This window comes from Haliotis asinina, chromosome 6 (genome assembly GCF_037392515.1).
Source record: "Haliotis asinina isolate JCU_RB_2024 chromosome 6, JCU_Hal_asi_v2, whole genome shotgun sequence".
Classification (NCBI taxonomy): Eukaryota; Metazoa; Mollusca; class Gastropoda; order Lepetellida; family Haliotidae; genus Haliotis; species Haliotis asinina.
Genome location: NC_090285.1, coordinates 35105285 through 35126064, shown reverse-complemented (window position 1 = coordinate 35126064; position 20780 = coordinate 35105285). Strand labels below are relative to the sequence as shown.

The 20780-nt window shown below is 36.0% G+C and overlaps 1 protein-coding gene across 2 annotated transcripts in view; it reads left to right on the top strand.

Annotated features, from left to right (window-relative positions):
• Window positions 1-20780, top strand: part of LOC137286530 (rho GTPase-activating protein 8-like) — a 44326-nt gene that overhangs the window by 6740 nt on the left and 16806 nt on the right. Inside the window, exons 3-5 of one of the 2 annotated variants that reach the window (XM_067818446.1) lie at window positions 1299-1403; window positions 3861-3887; window positions 6230-6277. In XM_067818446.1, coding sequence (XP_067674547.1) covers window positions 1299-1403; window positions 3861-3887; window positions 6230-6277 — 180 coding nt within the window. The remainder of the gene's footprint in view (window positions 1-1298; window positions 1404-3860; window positions 3888-6229; window positions 6278-20780) is intronic. The other variant, XM_067818447.1, reaches the window with a different exon arrangement.

The window sequence follows — 20780 nt, the reverse complement described above, 5'->3', positions numbered from 1 at the left end:
ATATCACTGTGCCGAACACCAGCAATGGACTTCACACGTTGTACACACTGGGGAATCAAACCTGGATCTTATAAAGACAAGCTAACCACTTCAACCACTAGGCTAGTAGTTTTGACTTAGAAATTCTCAGTAAGGTTTCTTGTATTTCAAATTTCATAATTAACATGTAAATACCAAAGAATAGTCCGCCTGTACATATGTATCAATTTAATGAAACAGTGCACAGCCATCATAAATTATAGTTGAAACTTTGACCACTACATGTTGTACAAGGTGTCATCCTTTCCTTACCACACATGGAAATCACTGTAAGGAACTAAAGTGGTTTAGACAAGCACTTTTCCTATTGCAGATTGTGTTCACTTGTCCAGTCACAAACGGTACTGCATTGATTTAATTTGAATAATGAATACACAAAGCCATTTAAAAAGTGGCTGAATGAAATATATGCCAGGATTCTAATTTACCCCTCCTGAAGCATTGTGGTTTTGACCTGTGAAGGTCCCGGGGTAGAATAGGCCTTTAGCAACCGAAGCTTGCCATAAAATGCGACTGTGCTTGTTGAAAGAGGCGATTAACGGGATCAGGTGATCAGACTTGCTGACTTTGTTGCCACATGTCATCGATTCCCAATTGTGCAGATCAATGCTTATGTTGTTGATCACTGGATTGTCTGGTCCAGACTCGATTAGCTGGAATATTGCTGAGTGTGGTGTAAAACTTAATTCACTCACTCACTCACACATTGTGGTTTTGAAGCTTCAACCTGGGGATGGAGCTGTTACTGATTGACACCTGTCAGAGGTACTCATAGCATGTGATTTAGATTACCAGATGTTATATAATAAGACTTCCATTTTTCTAGCAGTTTAAACTATGTCCAGGCATGTATGGCTTGTCAATATTTCAATGCTGAAAACTTTGAGTGACAAAAACACTTATGACAAATCCTTTTGGTTACTGGCAGTTGTCTGGTAGGAATGTGTACTAAAGTACATTTACTTCTAGACCCCATTTCTAATGTTTGAATTTTATTATTGTTTGTCAATGGTCATTGTTACCAGAGGGGCGTTTTGGTGGCTTTGTGGTTGAAGCGTTTGCTCATCACGCCAAAGGCCTCTATTTTATTCCCCCCACACAGATACAATATGTGAAACCCATTTCTGGTGTCCCCCACCATAACATTGCTGGAATATTGCTGAAAGCAGCATAAAACTATACTCACTCACTCAATGCTACCAAATAAGTTCTTAGTACTGTTTCTGATAAATAATGTTTTCTGTGTTTTCTCTTCACAGCATTTGGTGATGCCGCTGGTGTTGATCCTGAGTTGTTCATGAACACAGATGAACCGGAGTTAGAGTTTGATGTCGATGGCACTGAGCTTTCTTCCACAAAAGAAGGTGAAAATTTTGCACTAATATCCATGCCTGAGTTTTGTTCTGTTAACCCCACAGTTCACAGTGATGCTTTCATGTTCAGACTTAGTTCAAGCAATACAGTTGCTACAGCAGTGTGTAACTATACATGATGATCTGAATCAAATCACAAACCTGAATGTTCACGAACAAACTCAGGTAACTGGGTGTCCTGGCTTACCGGTATGTTCAACATGTTCTATTTGAGTTTGGCTTAAACTTGGTCATGATCACTTCCAGACATGTCTGGAATTGGTGGTATTGTTCTTTTGTGTAGAGAGAACACTTTTGGAATGGAATCGGTTGTATCATATTATTGGCAAGTTTCATTGGTGTTCTGATATTGGATATGTTGATGCACGAATATTTTTTTTTTTCAGTCTGTTGCCATTGACCGCCATGAACGTCAGTTCTTAATAGCATCACTAGTTCATTTTGAGAAGCACATCTAAAGTATAGTAGGAAATAAATGTTTTGAATGTTTAAAACATTTTTATTTTTATTATATGGAAACAGCAACATGTTCTATTTGAGTTTGAATTTTAATGTGTATTTATTTTTTCTCTGCAAATCATACTTATGTGATAAGAAGATATGGAAATGTTAAAGACACAATGAGAATTATTTTGGACCTATGTAAGTAAGTAATATCACATACCTGAAATTGATGACATAATTTCAAGGATTAACGTCATTAAGACTCTGCATGTGACCTCATAAGTTTAACTATGTTAGACATGCTAATCACATGATGATGTAAGTGGATTCATGAGTGATGTCACTTTGTGTAAGATACTTTGGATATGTAGTAATGTACATTTGTAAGTGATTGATTGACAGCTGTTTATTGCAGAGACATCTCTCTGACTCAGTGATTGATACAAAGAACAGCCAGTCCCTGAAATCAGAATGTTTGTGCTAAACCTTGCATGATCAACAATACTACTACAAATTGTAAACATGTCAACCTTGTGTTTGTGAATATAAGGTTGACTGCTAATAGGGTGAAGATGATGATAAACAAAACAGTGAAATAGTCATTCTCTATTGTTTGTAGCTATTAGTGTTGATGGCCTATGGTATGTTGTTTCGGTGTTTCGGACTAGAGTCTGATGCCACAGACTACATCTTTCTTGAAAGTAACAGAAATATTTTTGTGTTAAAAAAATATCCTTTATATTATTTTTAATGATTGAAATTAAAGTTGAAAGTCAATGGGGTTGTTGTCATGGTTTTATTGTTAAGCATAGAAGATTTTTGGGGAGCCAAGATTGGAAAGCTTTGTTTGTGGCAAGACACTTAGAACACCAGAGCCTGTTTTATATTTGGGGTGATAAATAGGATTCCTTAACCTTAATGCTTCATTTTGAACATTGTTCCCGTTCTGTTGGTGGAGATGTCACGAACCACTTTTAAGATTTATTTCGACCACTGTTTACTTGGTCTAATTGTCTAATCCACCTGAAGATCCCAGGTAAAACTGGTCTTCAGCAACCCATGCTTGTCGTAAGAGAAGCTAACGGGATTGGGTGGTCAGACTCGTTGACTTGGTTGACACAGACCATCGGTTCCCAATTGCGCAGTCGATGCTCATGTTGTTGATCACTGGATTGTCTGGTCCAGACTTGATTATTTACAGACCGCCGCCATATAGCTGGAATATTGCTGACTTTGTCGTAAAACTAAACTCGTTCACTCGCTCACTTGGTCAGCATATATGTCATTGTATCCAGTTTATGTGGATCGATGTTCGTGTTGATCACTGGATTGACTGGTCCAGACCACAGCCATATAGCTCGAATATAGCTGAGTGCAGCATTTAACAAAAAAAGCAACTTACATGGTCAAAGGTATTATGATAATCAATGACTACTGATACACATACAGGTCAGATACACATGAATATATCTGCTGAAAGGTAGAAGTGTATGTATATATACATTGCCATAAATGATGTATTGATTAAAACTAATCAAAATTTTACATTTATACATTAACAGGAAAGCAATTAATTAATCATTATTCATAGACACCAAGCATGTATTTGAAAATGAAATTAAACTGGGGGTCCCTGAGGATTATTGTAAGTTTTTGGGAAACATTGATTTTGAGACTTGGATCTCAAAGATGTACTAAGACTTAATTATAATTATCAGTGTTTATAGTTTGTGAAAGCATGGTGTATTGATATTTTCTTCTTTGTTTTGTGATAATAATAATTTTGTTATATTTTCCACACCATGATTGTGCATTGTTCACCTATGCACAATAATCAGTTTCTTTCCAGCATGTCTAGCCAAAGAGAAGATTATTATGCTGTACACATCAAAACGTCGACATTTCAGTAATGTCCGTTTAATTGTCCTTGTGGGATTGATCGTGTTTGTCATGTTTTAGTTTGTTGCATGAAGTGATATTTGTTTTTATTTTTTGTCAAAACAGCCGAGCTCGATGCAGAGTTAGATGAAGGTAATTTGCATGAGATATTGTACGCTCGGTATCAGATATTCTCATTTTTCATGTCGCCTTTGACTAATTTCTACTTTTGTTTGGGGCATGCTTTAGTTTGATTTCTTGGCAAGGGCTGTCTGTGGTCTCTATTGTTTGATTATACTGCCTTTTTATTTGGGGCTATTTAGCAAATGGATATGTTGATATATATAGCTGCATGTGCTAAAGGTATTTTCACATTTGTAATTTACAACTATATACATGTCTGTTGCACTATAGTGAGTGACAGGTTGTCACATAGATATGGTAGCTAGCATCTAGACATCTATTGCACATCTTTTGTATATTAGTATTATTACTTGAGCAGTCAGCTATAAATTAAGCACTTATAAACCAGTACAATGCTAGAAATTGTGTATCAGGTAATACAGGAGTGATTTATTACGCAGATTTTGTAATCACTTTAAACAATAACATTTCGGCCCCATGGCAGGACTAACATCTGTATAATGCTTTTGACAGTCTGTCTGAAATAACAAAATGGTTTATATTCATGGACAAATTGATGAAGTAAAACCTTTTTGTCCTGTGAGTACTCATTGATGAAATGGACGTAAATTTATGTTAGTAATATATTGCCAAAACAATTTGTATTAGGTTACCAAGTATGTGTGGCCACTAACTCATAAGCGATATTGCCAAGATTTACTAGTGATACATCTCTATTTATTAGGTCCTTTCTTTTTAAAGTGGTTTATGCAACATAATGCCATATATAATGATTATTGAAGTAAGCTGTTTTTGTTACCAAAATCTCTTTCTTCTTTCTGTCCAAAATGAAAGAACTTAATTTTCTGCTCTGAACCTGACACATATGGAGTAATTTCGAAGGAAATCTGATGATAGTGTTTTAAGTATTCTCTTAACTGCAGATGACGTAATGATGGCAGTGGAAATATCTTTGGCTCTTTTCTCCAAAATTTCAGTCCCTACTGGATTCCATGGTTGCAGAAAAAATCACTGAATTTATCTTGCCATGCAGAAAAAAAGTCTGGTCTGTGGAAAAAGCATTTGCGTGCAGAATCTGTGCAGAATTTGCCTCTTTTCTGCCACAGAATTTGCTTATTTTAAAAGCTGAGTGAAAACTGTCAGCCAAAATGAAAAGTAGAGCTAATGTCAAAATTAGGGTTGGTTACACATAAAAAGGACTGAAACATTTATTGTGACAATTTTTTCAAAATAATTATGATTGAAGATACTTTATTAATGAAGCAAGTTTTAGGCTTTTTCCAAATAGTATTAGATGAATTTGACACTGCAATTACAATTTCAAAATCAATCATTTTGAACATTGAAATTATTTCAGATTTATTTTAGGTATAATATTGTTTGCATGAAACCGGAAGTTGTTCGTCTGCATCAAAGTTACAATTGAGAGGAGAGAAATAACTTTCAGCGAGTGTTTAATTCTCCAACACAGAAAAAGGTGTGGGTGCTTTGTCACTCAAGATGTGATGTGTACTTTCGACTTAACTTTATATCTGTCTTTGAGAATTAAACTATGAAGGTCTGTATGAAGTTTTTTTTGTTTTTTTCTAAATGTTTTAGCTGCAGAATGTTTTGCAGAATATTGAAAAGTGGGATGCAGAATTTGCTTATATTTGCCACCGATTTCTTAAAAATTTGCCACGGAATCCAGGAGGGACTGAAACTTGAAGGCTCATTAACACGTAAATATATCTTAAAGTATTGGGTTTGATTATGAGATCATAGATCTCATCCAAATTTTTCATTTAATTGAGATCAAAAAAAGAACAAAGCATATGTTGTCAAGTAAAGATAAACAGAAACAAGTGACCTAAGATATTGAAGCGAAGTAATATTAGCTAATGATGGTGTGGTCAGAGATAGGTAAGTAACAGTGAAACACTAACAATGCTTTGATTTTACTACTTCACCTGTATCACTGTAGATGTATCAGGTGTCCTTTACTGTTGAACATTACCTATAGTTTCACTTGTCACATAGTAGAGTATATTTGAATTTCATCCTTTCAGTATAACATATTTTTGTCAGTAAAGGTTTGAATTAAAATTGTATCATATATTCAGCATTTTCAGATAATTCCATGTTTTATTGACATTTTCTGCTGAAATTTGAAAATCAGTCAACTGATTTGATACTTTATGTTGTATTCATTTCAAACATAAGAATGTATGCATCATTATGATAAGTTAAAAAGAACACATATGTTGATGATGCAATGTAGATTGTCTAGCTTGCTCTTGATGTTGTCAAGCTGTCTGTAACTAGAAAAATGTGGACGTAACTTTAATACGTGCATGCATTTTTGCTATGAGGTTTTCCAGAGAACGACATTCATGTGCCTCAGCTAGACTGGAATATTGGTAAGATTGCCTGGACAAGCATTGGTGTTGTGTGCTGCCATTAGTCAATGCCAGTAACATCAGCATTCTAACAACTGTCATGCTGTATGCTCATATTTTCACTCTGTTCATGTCACTAAAACATACTGACTCACTTAACAGCATGGGATGTGTTGATTTTCATGTATGAAACTGTTTCATTACTGACAATGTTTCACATATATGGTTCACTTTGTTAGTGTCATTGTCACTCTCAGGTTTAGTAAATGAATTGTTGCTGTCTTGTTTTCGTTCACACACAAACATCATGGAATAGATATAGAAAAGAGGCATGGTTCAAAGTTCTGTGCTTCCTGAATTGTTTTATTCATTTTCATAAGAAATCTTAAAAGTGCTGTAAGAACAATTCAAACATTTTATTTTAAGCTGGAAGCATGACCTGGAAACATTTATAATATTTAAATAATGTAATTGTTTTTAAATTTGTCTTTTTACATTTTTTTTGTTAGCGTTAGTGATATTTGGAGAATACTATTAAACATTTGTCATGTTTGGAATGTAAGGGAAGAAAAATGTCCATATAAAAGTAACACAAAGTATTTGCTGTCGGGTTTGTTTTCAATTTCTCACAGTCCAATTTGACAACTGTATTCTTGGTACTGGAACCAATTTTTCTGAGAATTAAACTGATTATCCAGTGAAACCTGTATTCTAATGAACCACAACATTGATTCTCTCCATCAGAATGTTGTAATCATTTAGAGGTTCAAGTACATTTTTCCTTGACTTACTACACAATTCTGATTTGATGCTGGTGAGAATCATATTCAGATACTGAGGGTCACCTGGGATACATGTCCATTAACATCAATAACCTTTACACCGACAATGTCACCATTACAACTGTAGGTTTTTAATGGAGCTGATTCAATGCTGGTGTAGCAGCATGGACATGTATAATATTATCAGTGACTATTGTCACTTGATTGTTGAGTGCATGATCGTGCATGTATCATTCACCACATGCATAACATCACTCTGTGTCCTTTTCATAACCCACATTTCCATTTACATCAAACATTAATACACCTATATGTATATTGTATGAAATATGTGCATTACTTGACCAGTGTCACCAAAGCCAAATTAGTTACTTATAACACACCCAGGTATATTAATATGTGAGTAGCTGATAATCAGGAATGTAACAATGTATTTTAGTTTGCTACAGCTTATACCTCTTAAGTATGTTATTTATGTCATCATCCAAAAGAATATATGAAATGTTTACTCTGGATGTATTATGTTTGTAGGTTGTGTTGGCATACAGAATATATCATCAGTCTTTTGAAAATCATTAATCCCAATATTTGAATATTGCTAGTGTCCAAGGTCATGCATCAGTTTCTGTGATAATCAATATCACCAGCTGAAATAATCTACACTGTCAGCCAAATGTAGTTTTATACTGTTGTTATGAGAGTTGTATGAGGTCACAGCCTAACCTTGATCTGCAGTTCTATTTATCTTTCTTTGTAGTAGATATTAGTGTATGTGAATTGACTCATATTTACAATGCTGATAAGACTGACTGAGTTTGTGGCTAAAGTTCTACACATAAGTATGAGTCAGGGTGACCTGCTCCAACAGGGTTGATAAGTTTTCCCTTATTCACCTAATTTTTCGCATGCACTTGATCTGATAATGCATTTTGGATGGGTGAAAAAGTGCTGATGGCAGCATTTTAATCCCAATCAGAGACATACTTGAGTCTGACAGTTTCTGACACCCAACTCATGTTGTTCAGGTAAATTAGACGCAGACACTGATACTCACATATACCCTTCAGCTCGGAGCCTCCTCATTGTAATAAATTCATTTCTTCCTTTCTTTATGCACTGGAATGTAACAAGTCACTACTAACTACTCATCGTTCATCTTAACCAAATGCAATATTCTGGAAGTAGCATCGTTTCAGATGGCATCTGTTTGCCTTGTACATACATCAAGTCCCTGCATCATCTATAACTACATCATTGAAAAACTTCATCGTTGTTATTTATACATTTTATACTCTAGAAACACATTTTTTGACACATGATCAGTTAACTTGCATGTTTTTGCTATTTTCAGTGACTAAAATTGTAGTAAGACCTTACATTATTTTATATCACTGTTAATCTTGAAGATAATTATGAGAGTGCTAATGTTATGACCAATTCTGTACCAGGGATTTAGGATTATTTTTAAATCTTTAAGTGTGGAGGAGTGTTTTCTTATACAAATTTATTGAACAGCAAAAGAAATGCAAGTTTAAAAAAATGAAATCTCATGAACGTAACTACTTACCTTTATGTGTTCTGTTTGGAAACTTGACAAAAAAAAGCCAGTTGCATTCTGTTACTGTTCAGTATATGTTGCCTAAGACTTGTAATATGAAATGAAATAATAATTCATGAAGTTGTTTAATGAAACAGGCCAAAATCTCCATTATTCACTGATTGCCATGATAAGTCTGGAATTTTACAATGTTTCATTTACAGTCTTTCATTCTTTATAATGGTCATGTATAATGTATTGTTAAAGGCCATCAAGTTTGATATATTGTTTTAGAATGATATTCAGCTGATTTTAGAGATATGAGTTAGTATAACATGAACATATTGCATGTTGCATAAAACCTATGTGGTCTCCTTGATTAGAACTCTCTAAGACAACAATGCAGCTACCATAATTCTCAATATTGAAGTCCTGTCACAATGAACTTGATGAAAGTGGCATACTATTAAATTCTGACAAACCATTTATATCATTGGCAATCAACAAAGCAGCTGTGTGTGTTATTAATGAAATGTAAGCATTATTATGCGTTCATGGAAAATGTATTCTGATGGGCCAAATTTCATATCACACCCACCACTGTATTGTATATGAATCTGGTCAATATAGTAGATGTTGTTCGAATATAAATTGAAGTAAGGTCGAAAGGATGTCATACCAGACTCTGTGTCAGTGTTGAAGATTTCTGACATCTTTCAACATTTGTTGTTTACTAAGATGGCATTTGTGATCAGCATATTTTCTAACAGGGAGTTCATTTTAGTTTAAAAATGTTTGACAAAACAAAGTTATTGAACTAAATACATGTATCATGGTAACTTTACAATATATAAGATTTCATTTGTTCAATAATGATTCTCGCTCCTGTGGATAGTCATTTCATGAGGTCAGTTTGACACACATGCTAATCCCTAGATACTATCATACAGATGACTCAATGTGGTACTCAACCATAGTATCTTAAACTGAAGATGTCCTCAGGACAAATGGTATCATGTCAGCACAGTAATGTTACTTTACTGTTTCCATATCATATGTATAGACTATTTGTCCAAATGTTACACCCTCTGTAGTCAGCATAATAGGCATAAGCAGATTATGCATGCTGCGGTTGGATTTTCCAAAAATTAACACTAGTGTTTTTATATAATATCTGTATAAGGTAAAATAATCTTAGAAGAAAAGCAAAGATAAGTAGTGCACATCATTTATTTCAGTTGATCCACTCAGAAAAGTCATCAGATAGATGCAGTTTAGATTATGTGTTAGAGGGTGATTTGTCTCCTACCTGAGCATTTGACATAATAACAAATGTTCTCACATGGAAGGTTTAGTGAGCGTGGCCTGTTCATTGACCTGACAAGATGTAAACAGCTGGGACACCTGGCCTTCACTATGGCTATTGTTCATAGAATGTACTGTAACATGGAGCTCCATAATGTTAGTATGACTGGATTGCCTTTAGGTGTCTGGTGGTAGGGGATGTATAACTGTAGCGTGCACTAGAGGTAGTATGTAGTGTAAATTCAGTGTTGATATAGTATCTTTTTATCGTGTTCATTTACCTTCAACAAATTGTACTTTCTCTTCCAATTTCTTTAGTTTGTACTCAGAACATTCAGATTATTGTTAATAACAGACAGTTCAAAAGTGTTATAATGCCCCACCAAAAGGATTTCTTGGTTGGGGGGAAATTTAAGATTTGATAATAGTTTCTGGACTTCACTGTGACTTAACTGTAATTATTAACTTCAGCTATCCAAAATTACTTTTGATCAGTGATCATTCTTTCCATTGTCAGTTACTGAGTCAAGATTCATTGGTATTGGCAGTGGGGTAGCTTTTAAAGCGGTTGCTCGTCATGCCACAGACCTGGGTTTGATTCCTAACACAAGTACAGTGTGTGAAGCCCATTTCTGGTGTCCTCAGTTGTATAGCTGGAATATGGCTAAAAGCGACATAAAGCTAAACTTCGCTGACTCTAGATTAGCAATGTGCATGATTCTGTAAGAATAGAAAACATTTACCTGGGAATAAATATTCTGCAAATAATATTTTAGTGTTTTATAGGGCAAATAGAACATGTTTTGGCTGGCAGTATTGCTAGGAATCACCTTATCACTGGAAAAGTATACCCTCAGAGTCAGAGGTAGACCTATTGAAATGATGTAGATGGGGCATGTTACCATGTAGGGGTTTTCATGATCACAATGCAGGTCACTTGCCTCAGGCCAGATAACACTGAACTGAGCTGAGGCATTGATACAACACAGTACAACAGCCTTGTGATGATGATTGTGTTGTTGTTTTTGTTAGTAGATTGGTTGCATGCTGCTTTAAGTGGAAGAGATTGTGTATTATGTTGTTTGCAATATATGTTGTCTTGTAACTGTTACATTATGGGCTGTATTGTGCCCTGTGCGCTATTATATTTCAGAGGATAGGAACAGAAAACCATTTTTTAGGTCTGTTACTACAGGAAGTGCTCTGAAAACGTCCTTCCTGGGCTGTAGGCAATTGCACTTTTTGTGACCTCTTCAGGTTGTTTGATAGATGACTCATAGGTTCATTTTTTTTTTAAGAAAGTGTATGTAGACTGACCATGCTACAAATAGATTGCATCTCAGTGACTCAACTTGTGGTTGTCTTTACCAGATAGATGTTTGGAAATACAGTTGACTGAGGTCTCAGTCTCGTTGAAATCTGTTACTCTGATGAAATACTCTCTGATTGAGGGACACCTCCTTAGCAGGCTGTGTCTGCTGAACTTATATATCAGCTAAACAGCATCCAGTCTTCTCTATCCTAAGTATGTGTGAGAAAGGCATTCAGGCAAGTAATTGTCCAGCTAGAAGTTTAAAATATACCTGAAAATTTCATGCAAAAGTATGTGCTATGTTGTTGTGAATATCCTCTCATGTGTAAATTCTGTACTAATTTGCCAAAATATTTCACCTGTGGATGGATTGTTTTCGAATAGCAACCTGCTAACCGATGGGCTCAATTAAGAACTAACACATACCTACTGCAGTACCTTGCATAACAAACAACAAGCCACGTACAACTTGTATTACAAGTTGTTCTCTCACAAATACATGGATACTGCTTAAAGGCACACTGTCACTCTCAATAATACCACCAGCCTCCTGCGAAACTACCATATAATTTATTCCTCAAAAATTATGTTTTAAGATAACAAAATGTAATTAAACAATTTGAATGAATTAGTCCATGTTGCCTGTTAATGTTGCATTAAATTGACTATAGCGCCCTCTACTGACCAACCTTTGTTTCCTGCAAACCTCAAAGAGTTGCATCCCGTGGAACCATCTTAACAAATATCCTGTATCGCAACTTGTGCTTATAAGTATTAACATCTGTATGGAAGCTGTTTGCCTCAAATTTTCAATTATCAATTTCAGGCAAGCTGTAAGTGATAGTAAGTCTTTTATTGCATAAATTGGAAGCTAAAGTGAGTGTGCATGCCCCAATATATGCATTATAGATCAAAGTATTGTCAAAAATGCATATTGTGCCTTTAAGTAGCCTTTAATTAGCAGAAGATGTCCATAACTGTTCTGAACATTTAAACCCTGACTGTATGTGCCATATCAAGGGCATTGTATGGCATTGAAACTAGGTGGCAAGATCTGGGGCATCTTTCAGCTTCAGTCTTTCCACTGTCATTATAAGTGTATAAGTGTATACATAGAAATGAAGTGAAGGTGTGAGGACAGACAGTAATGTGACACAAAACAGATACAATGCTATATTGATTATGCTACATCAGAATGCCCTGTATTCATCACCAGCTCCGGTAGCCTTAATTGATACGGTAGGGCCATGTTGCTAAATGTATCATTAATGAAGTGTTGGAGTGCTTCAAAAAGAGCTCTGTGCATTGATTTTAGTTCCATTTTGATGCGCTGAAACATTGTACCTAAGACTGAAACACTCTGGACAATAACTTTTGCTTATTTACCACTTTTATGGAAGATTCTGAAAAAGAACACTGACAGGAAGTTCTGCTGGCAGGCTGATTGTCCACAGGCTAACAACTAGTCTCTATAATGAACATATTTTGCAAAAAAAACAACCATTTGTAGTGAAAATGATAAAATATGAAAAGGAGCCCTGAGACTTTTTTCATTTTCAGCAGATGTGGAAAACTTAGAGTTGCCATATTTTGCATGGGCTTTCTTGGATATATTTGTTTCAGGGTCTGTATGATAGACTAGAATACACACAGATAAATAACTCTTATATGATATGAATTATGGTGACCAGACCGAAATAGTTTATGGTCCTGCTTGGGAAAATATTTATCCATGTCAAATTTAAGCATATTTTCAGGACATACAGTAATGTGGTCAAAACATCCTCCTTTACTGGTCAGCATTATCTTTGTCTTTTAATAGGATGACAGTGACTTTGACACATGACAAGGACTCGTGTCAGTGGTGTAGTCATATGTGTTTGATTCTTTTCATTGATTTCTCCAAGTGTAATGATTTACACAATGTGAGTCATGAGCTCATGAGTAAGAGGAGTATTTGCACAGCAATACAAGTCTCAGGGGGTATAGATCTTTCTTACGATATCGTGGTAACACAAACATGAAACAGTCCTTGATGGTCCTGTTTCTTCTGTGTTTGGGTGTGTTTCACAATGAAAAATTGATGTTTTTTGTTAGATGTAGATGAAAGTTTGCCATATACTGGTATAACAACGTGTATGAGACTAGTTTCCCATCAGGCACCTGCTAGTGCCGATGTCCTGTGTTTATAGGGTTTGAAAGTATGTGACTGTGAACATGAAGCATTGAACTTTAATTTTTCTATTTACCCATGGGGGATAGTTAAGGTTAGATTGTGTAAGTCACCAGTGCAACAAACCTTAAATAATTGCTGAACAGTGTTCACAAGTAGCGTCCTCTAACAAGTCCGGTAGATTCGCCAGCAGTCAGATAGAAGTCTTATATACAAAAAACCTGCTGGCTCCAGTGTCTTACTGTATATTTCACAATGACTTTGACTGAAGTTGTTATATGTGACATATCACAGTTGTTTGCTGTTTATGTTATGTTTGCTAATAATTTCAGAGCCTACCCGTGAATATTGATCTTCAGTAACACTGTTTGTTGTAAGAGGCGACAAAGGATCGAGAGGTCAAGCTCATTGACTTAGTTGACACATGTCATCGGTTCCATTTGTGCAGATCAATGCTCATGCGGTTGATCACTGGATTGTCTGGTTCAGACTCGAAAATTTACAGACTGCAGCCATATAGCTGAAATATTGTTGAGTGTGGCGTAAAACTAACTAAACTCACTCATTGTGCCAATTTTAAGAAATGCTAAATCTGAAATATGTGTTTAATTTTATTCTATGGGTCCAATGAATTTTCAGTGGGTCACACAGACATCTCTTGGTACCCGGACACACCATTTGTGAACACTGGTTGACTTGTGTTAACAGGACTATTCTGGGAATTCAGTGATAAGATCCAGATCCCATAAGTCTTCCTCACTAATCTTCTGTTAAGCAGAGATAGTCAAATGGTGACAATATCTAGCTTTTGCAGCCATGTCACTACAGTTTCAATGATCAAACAAGGGTGAGATGAGCATTTGGTTGATAGAATGAACACCATTCCATCAGGATATTATGTCACATAGTCAGATATATAGCACATTGTAAGCAGCTAGTCCTTAATTTAGTTATCTCATATGAGGTGCATGAATTTGCATGAATAAGAATGGAAGCTGTATACTGTCATCATTGGTTGATGCTAAATATATTTATAGGTTACAGCAATAAGACCTTTTCCTGACTGGCTACATACAAATTGATGTTTCCTATTGATGAATCATCAACCCTTTCATTTTCCTTGATACCAGATTTCTCTTTGTGGGTCACATCTGTATTGCCTTCTTGCTTAGAACATTGAAATTTGACTCTCTGAACGGACAGTGGTGATTGTTCATTTCCTAAAACATTCATTGTCCTGCCTTACTGTGTATAACATGATTGCAGTATTCCTTCTGCCATGAAATCTGTAGTAAACTGTATAGAATTTGAAGTGTTTATTTTTTATCTAAAGATGTAACACAGAAAAACATGATCTGATGCACCTCAATCCTATGATGTTCGCCAGGGTAGCATAATATATGAATAAGTTCGGTTTAACATGCCTTTAAGCAGAATAGCAGTTATTGCATGGCTTATCAGCTGAATGTAGGAGGTTACACAAAACCAAATGTTTTCCCATATACTTCCATAGTAATGTTCTATTTTCTTAAAAAGTAACCAGGATGTTTCAGGCTACTTTTATGCACAGTATGGCCTTAGAGCTGCAACAAAGACACTGTCACACACATTCGGATTAGGGCAACCAATTCCTTGCCCGAGAACAGGAAGCTGAAGACAAGGAGCCCAGTTCTGCATCAGATGTCACCTACTTGAAATATTTATTCATACATTCAGCAGAAGTCATCATGTGAAAAAGAACTAGATATTTAAAATGTCATTTTTAATTACCGGGTGGCTGTACAATTAAAAAGTGTACATAATATCATCCAACCATAGCTGTCACATGCCTACATCAGAACTGAAGTTTACTGAAAACACTCTGTGAGCAACTTATTTATATTTAGTGTTGTAGAGCCAGTAGGAGGTAAGTTTGGAGTGTTTCAGATGTCTAGTGCTTTTATGGTGAAACAGTCACAAGCATGGCTATTGTGCTGACAAGCCTAGAAATGTATGATTCAGGAGAACACTACACCAGTACTGACCCTAGTCAAACTAGATGTCCTGATATAATATAGCTCCTACAAATTGATCATGGCTATGCTATTGCCAGTCGTACAATTATCTCAAGCAAAGTTGGTCTGAGACAGGAGTTGTTGAAGGAAAGAAAGAAATATATTTGCACTGATCTTAGCAATGTGTCAATTTGCCTAGTGTGGTTGAATGTGAGCTGACAAGCTCTGTTCATATAGGTTCCTGTACTGGTGGTCTGATGGCAACTGTAAAATGATTGTGACTCTACAGGCTTTGATGGGATTAGGACCCCTGAGTTCATCAGTTGGAATTAGTGTTTTCAGGACAATCTGTCCGAAGGGCATTGCATTGAGGGAGTATTTGGCTCTGTGGGAGGATGAGAATGGGAAACTTGATATTGGAGAAATATAGATAACACTGATAATTTTCTTTGTAGTGCTTTTATAAAAGTGAAGGCATGAATTTTGTATGATCAGTATGAGTTTCAGGTTTTGCTTGCATTGGTTAATTTATAATATAATTATAAAGAAAACTGGAGTGAGTGAGTGAGTTTAGTTTGATGCTGCGTTTAGCAGTGTTCCAGAGATATCATGGGTGACACCAGAAATAGGCTTCACACATTGTGCCCATGTTGGGAATCAGACCTTGGTCATTGGTGTGACAATCAAACACTTGAACCAACTGGCTACCCTGCCACCTAAGAGAGAACTGGAAATCTAGGGGCCATTAGATAACTTTTAAGAGGTGGGAAATTCATATGGATATGGAACTATATTATTGTCTACGTATGATTGCATATTCAGTTACTACTGTCTTCAAGTGATTTGGCCTTTAGAGCAAGTTGTCGTTTGGTTCTTTAGTTCAGATTCACCAGTGAGAAATGAAGATTGCAAATTCAGCATGTGCTTTAGTAATTTGATGAATGAATATTTTGTGGTTTTATTGAACTTTATGAGAATGTTCCGTCTATGTAGAATGACAAATATCACTTTCAGTCAGCATGGGTAACATGTGTATCACTTTCATTGTCTTCATATGTTTTCCATTGAAATCAATACTGTGCCATATCCGTCTGTCATACATAATTCTCTCAGGTAGATAGTAGTAGCAGATATTCATGTTAATTCAGTTATTTTCTGCATTCAGTTGGCCTTCAGAGTGTTGAGTTGAAAGACAGAATCTCATAATCCACATTGTTTGGCAACAGATAATTTCCATAGACCAACACAAGCCTGCTGCAGAAGTGTACTTCCTCATAGACTTACATTCAGGAATCCAACACTTTCATTCCAGAGGCATACAGACAAGTGAGATTAAACAGTGTCTAGTAACCCTACACATTGCGATAGCATATAAAGGCTCATGGTGGTGCTGTCTGAAGCTCTGTGTTTCTGGTATTGCAATGAGTGTTCAGCTGTTTGGGTGGTACAACAATAAGTTGATGAATAGAGCTTCAGCCAACTCGGGGAAAGTGGCTCTGTGTTTCAGGTATTGCAATGAGTGTTCAGTTGTTTGGGTTGAAAAACAATGACGCCCATATATGGAACTTTTTGGGGAAAGTTGCTCTGTGTTTCTCAGGTTTTGCAATGAGTGTTCAGTTTTTTGGGGTGGTACAACAAAGTTGTTTTTTTAGAACTTCTTGGGGAAAGTAGGTCTGTGTTTCAGGTATTGCATTAAGTGTCCAGTTGTTCATGTTGAAAAACAGTGAAGTTGAAGGGAAGTATAGAATGTCTTGGGAAAGTTGACTGAACATTTTTACCCACTTTATATTTTTTGTGTTTGCTAAGTTTTTGAGTAATTACAGGACACGTTACACATGATGGCTGTAGCAGCAACCATATTTTTTAAGCATGAATGTTGATTTCGTACACCTTTCTCTGATTTGATCAACTAATGATATGTGTGATAATTCACACACATTTTGACACGGAAAAGAAAGACACTGGTGGTAACTTTAGGCTTTGAAATATGTGAGAGGATTTGCCTGCCCTTTGTTCCTTACAGGTACTGAAACAAGCTTATATTCATTCTGTCTTACTGTTTTTTGAGTAAAGCACTTGGTAACAATTTCCACCTCACATGAAACACACTTAAATACTGGCACTTTCCATTAAGCTGCAGCTCATGATTGTCACTGTTGTCACTGAGTAAGTTTTGAAAATTGTATTTTCCCTTTGTTCTGTCATCTCTGACGTCAAGATAACAAATACCTGTACACCACTACCTGAGAAACAAGACAGGACAAGCATGTTCTGTTATGAAAGGGTAATATGTGATTTTGTAACTTGTATAATCCAGGTTTTAGATTGGAATATTACTTGATATTATGGCTTTGCAAGGCTCGATTTAGTGCTCTGATGCTCTGCTCATAAAAGGTTGTTGTAAGAGGCGACTAACTGGATCGGATGGCCACTAGCTGACTTGGCTGACATGGGTCATTGATTCCTAATAGTGCAGATCGATGCTCATATTTATGATCACTGGATTGTCTGGTCCAGACTTGATTATGTACAGACTGCCGCTGTATAGCTGGGAAAATGCTGAGTGCGGCGTAAAACTCATTGCTCACTCACTCTCTAGTTACTTGCACTAGTGCAACCCAGTATTTCTAAGTGCAACCTGGCTATTAGTCAAACCTGCACCAGGAGCAAGTTAATTTTTGAGAAATAAATCAACAATAAATCTAACATCATAAGGGAAACTATATCAACTTTTTTTTCTTCTAAACTTTGAATAGCTGTGGCACCAACCATTTCTATGCATGGACTGTAATAAATATATAGATTACAACTGCTGTTATTTCAGCTGTGATAGCTCTTGTAAACAGGGATCAACTGCCTCTCTAGTGTTACAGTTGCTTCATGAGTACTACACCACGGAAATATGTTTAAGTGCTCCGAAACCTCTGATGTTTTAACACACTACATTGCAACTGTAATTTGGCTGCTGCAACTTACGTCCTTAGCTTAGGTTGCAAGTTGTGCAAATTGGTTAGTATCTCTTGTACTTGCTTTGTAAGTTGTGTCCATTCAAAAATAAGGCACACTATTGACACAAATGTATGTTGTTTGTGTTGGGGTATGATGCTGACATGTAATGAAACTACTTATCTGGCAGGTGGTGAGGAGTATTACATACAGTGGTCTGTATATTTTGGGGGCAGTTGGATAATCCTAGTGGTTATAGCTTTTGCTCATCATACTGAAGATGCGGATACGATTCCTCAGATGAATACAATGATTGTGAAGCCCATTTGTGGTGTCCCCACCATGATATTGCTGGAATATTGCTTAAAGTGGCACAAAATTAAACTCACTCACTGTATACTTTCACAGAACCTCACTTCTTTATGTGAGTTTCTAGTGAGGAACCTCAGTAGGTATTCTGACTGGTGATCAGGTTTGGCGACTTGTTTGATTGCATGATCAGGTTTGGTGACTTGTTTGATTTCATATCACCCGTGAAGATCAAGGTTAGCATTTAGTATCCACAACCCATGCTTGTTGCAGGTAGTGACTAACGGGATCAGTTAGTCACGTTCGCTGACTTGTTCGAGACATGTCATCGTATCCCAGTTGCATAAATCATTATTCATGCTGTCGATCATTAGGTTGTCTGGTTCACACTCAATTATTTACATACTGCTGCCATACAGCTGCAATGTTGCTGAGGCAGCGTAAAACTAAACTCTCTATCACTGATTGCATGCCATTGTACCCAGAGTGGCAGGTTGTCTAGACCCGGGCCTAGTAACTGTTAATCAGTGATAACAAGCTAATCAACAAATCAGTCACTGAAGTGGTGTGAGTATTTTTATCATTATCTGTTTAGTCAGAAGCCAAGTAGCTATATATAAAATGCAACGACCTGTGATTAAATAGGGCAGAACCGAGGTTAAGGCCTAATGACAGGAACTACCCTGAGGTTATCTGACAGCTTGACCACCATATGGCCCACACAGTGATTACTGTGGTGTAGGAGGATGTCTTCAGGGAACATATTAATCATGTACAACCAGACACTGTATATTATTCTATAATGAGATCAGATTGGATATTGCAAGTATTTTCTGACATACTGGATCAATAGGAAACATTTTCTTCATTGATAATTAATTCAGCACACATATCACATTCCCTGCAAATGAGCATCACATTCCCTGCAAATGAGCAATTAGTCTGCAAGGAACAGTATTATTCTGCAGCTTTATATGTCTGACTGCTACTGATCATGTTGTACTTAGCACTGTGGGCCAAAATTTACCTTAAACTGTCTTTTATATATATTCATATGTTCAAGGGAAATGACCTTTTCACAAAGTTCCCCACTGTGATATTGCTGGAATATTGCTGAAAAGGACATAAACTAAACTATCTCACTTACTCATTTTGCAAAGTTTATATCTTTCCCAACTGATATCCTGTTCACAATCTATAGACATTTGTAGGTGAAATTATCAAGAAAAATACATCTAAACATTCTCTATAAAAAACTATAAAAATCATCCTGAAAAATATGGAGCCTTCTCTAATGAAACCATGCTGATAAGTAGATGGATATTCCCATCCATAATAACAGTAGAACACTTGGTATGTTATTTATACTTACAGAGGTTGCTACTTCTTATTGCAAACTAGTGTCTTCTAATGAAACTTATGTTCAGATTAAAAACAACACAGAATGCCAAAAAAAACATAACCAAAGAACTTTTCAAATTTCAAATCAAGTCAACACATGAAACAATCTGCCATTCTTGATTAGTTTGCACCTGATTTTCAAGAAGCAGACCATGATTTTCCTGACTGTTTGACTGTCCGTGATAGGTGGTCTGATGTTTTTGACAGTTTGATTGATTGGAACTGTAAGACTGGTTGACAGCCATGACACGTCTTTGTATGGTCAGAGAGCTGGTGTGAGGAACATTCTTCCTCCCTGTCATCTTGTGTCATGTAGCTTCCCTGTCAACATGTCTCTATAAACATGTTTCATCCTGTTAAGATTAGAATAGGCTGTTAAAAATAGTCTTTGGCACCATTTCTCCCTTCTCTGTACAGCATCATTTTGAATGAAATATACTGACATGTAAGGGAAGAGAAATAAGCTTATTGTCTTTCACATAGTAGATTATAAGGTTTCTTATAGGATTAATGCCAACAAATAAATATAGTCCCATTAAGGTCTTTGTAGGATGTAGATATATATATATATATGCAAATGATTACAAGGTACTAGCATAAGTAACACTTTCAGTGAAAATGGACTGTATTTGGTCAAACCCTTTCATTATGCATGTAGTTTGTAAATTTTATTGGTTTACTTATGCAAAATGTACTGTAGGCAAATTTTATACAGGGGAGAAATATCTTTTCTCAAACAGGATTGTAAAGATGCTTCTGTCTCTT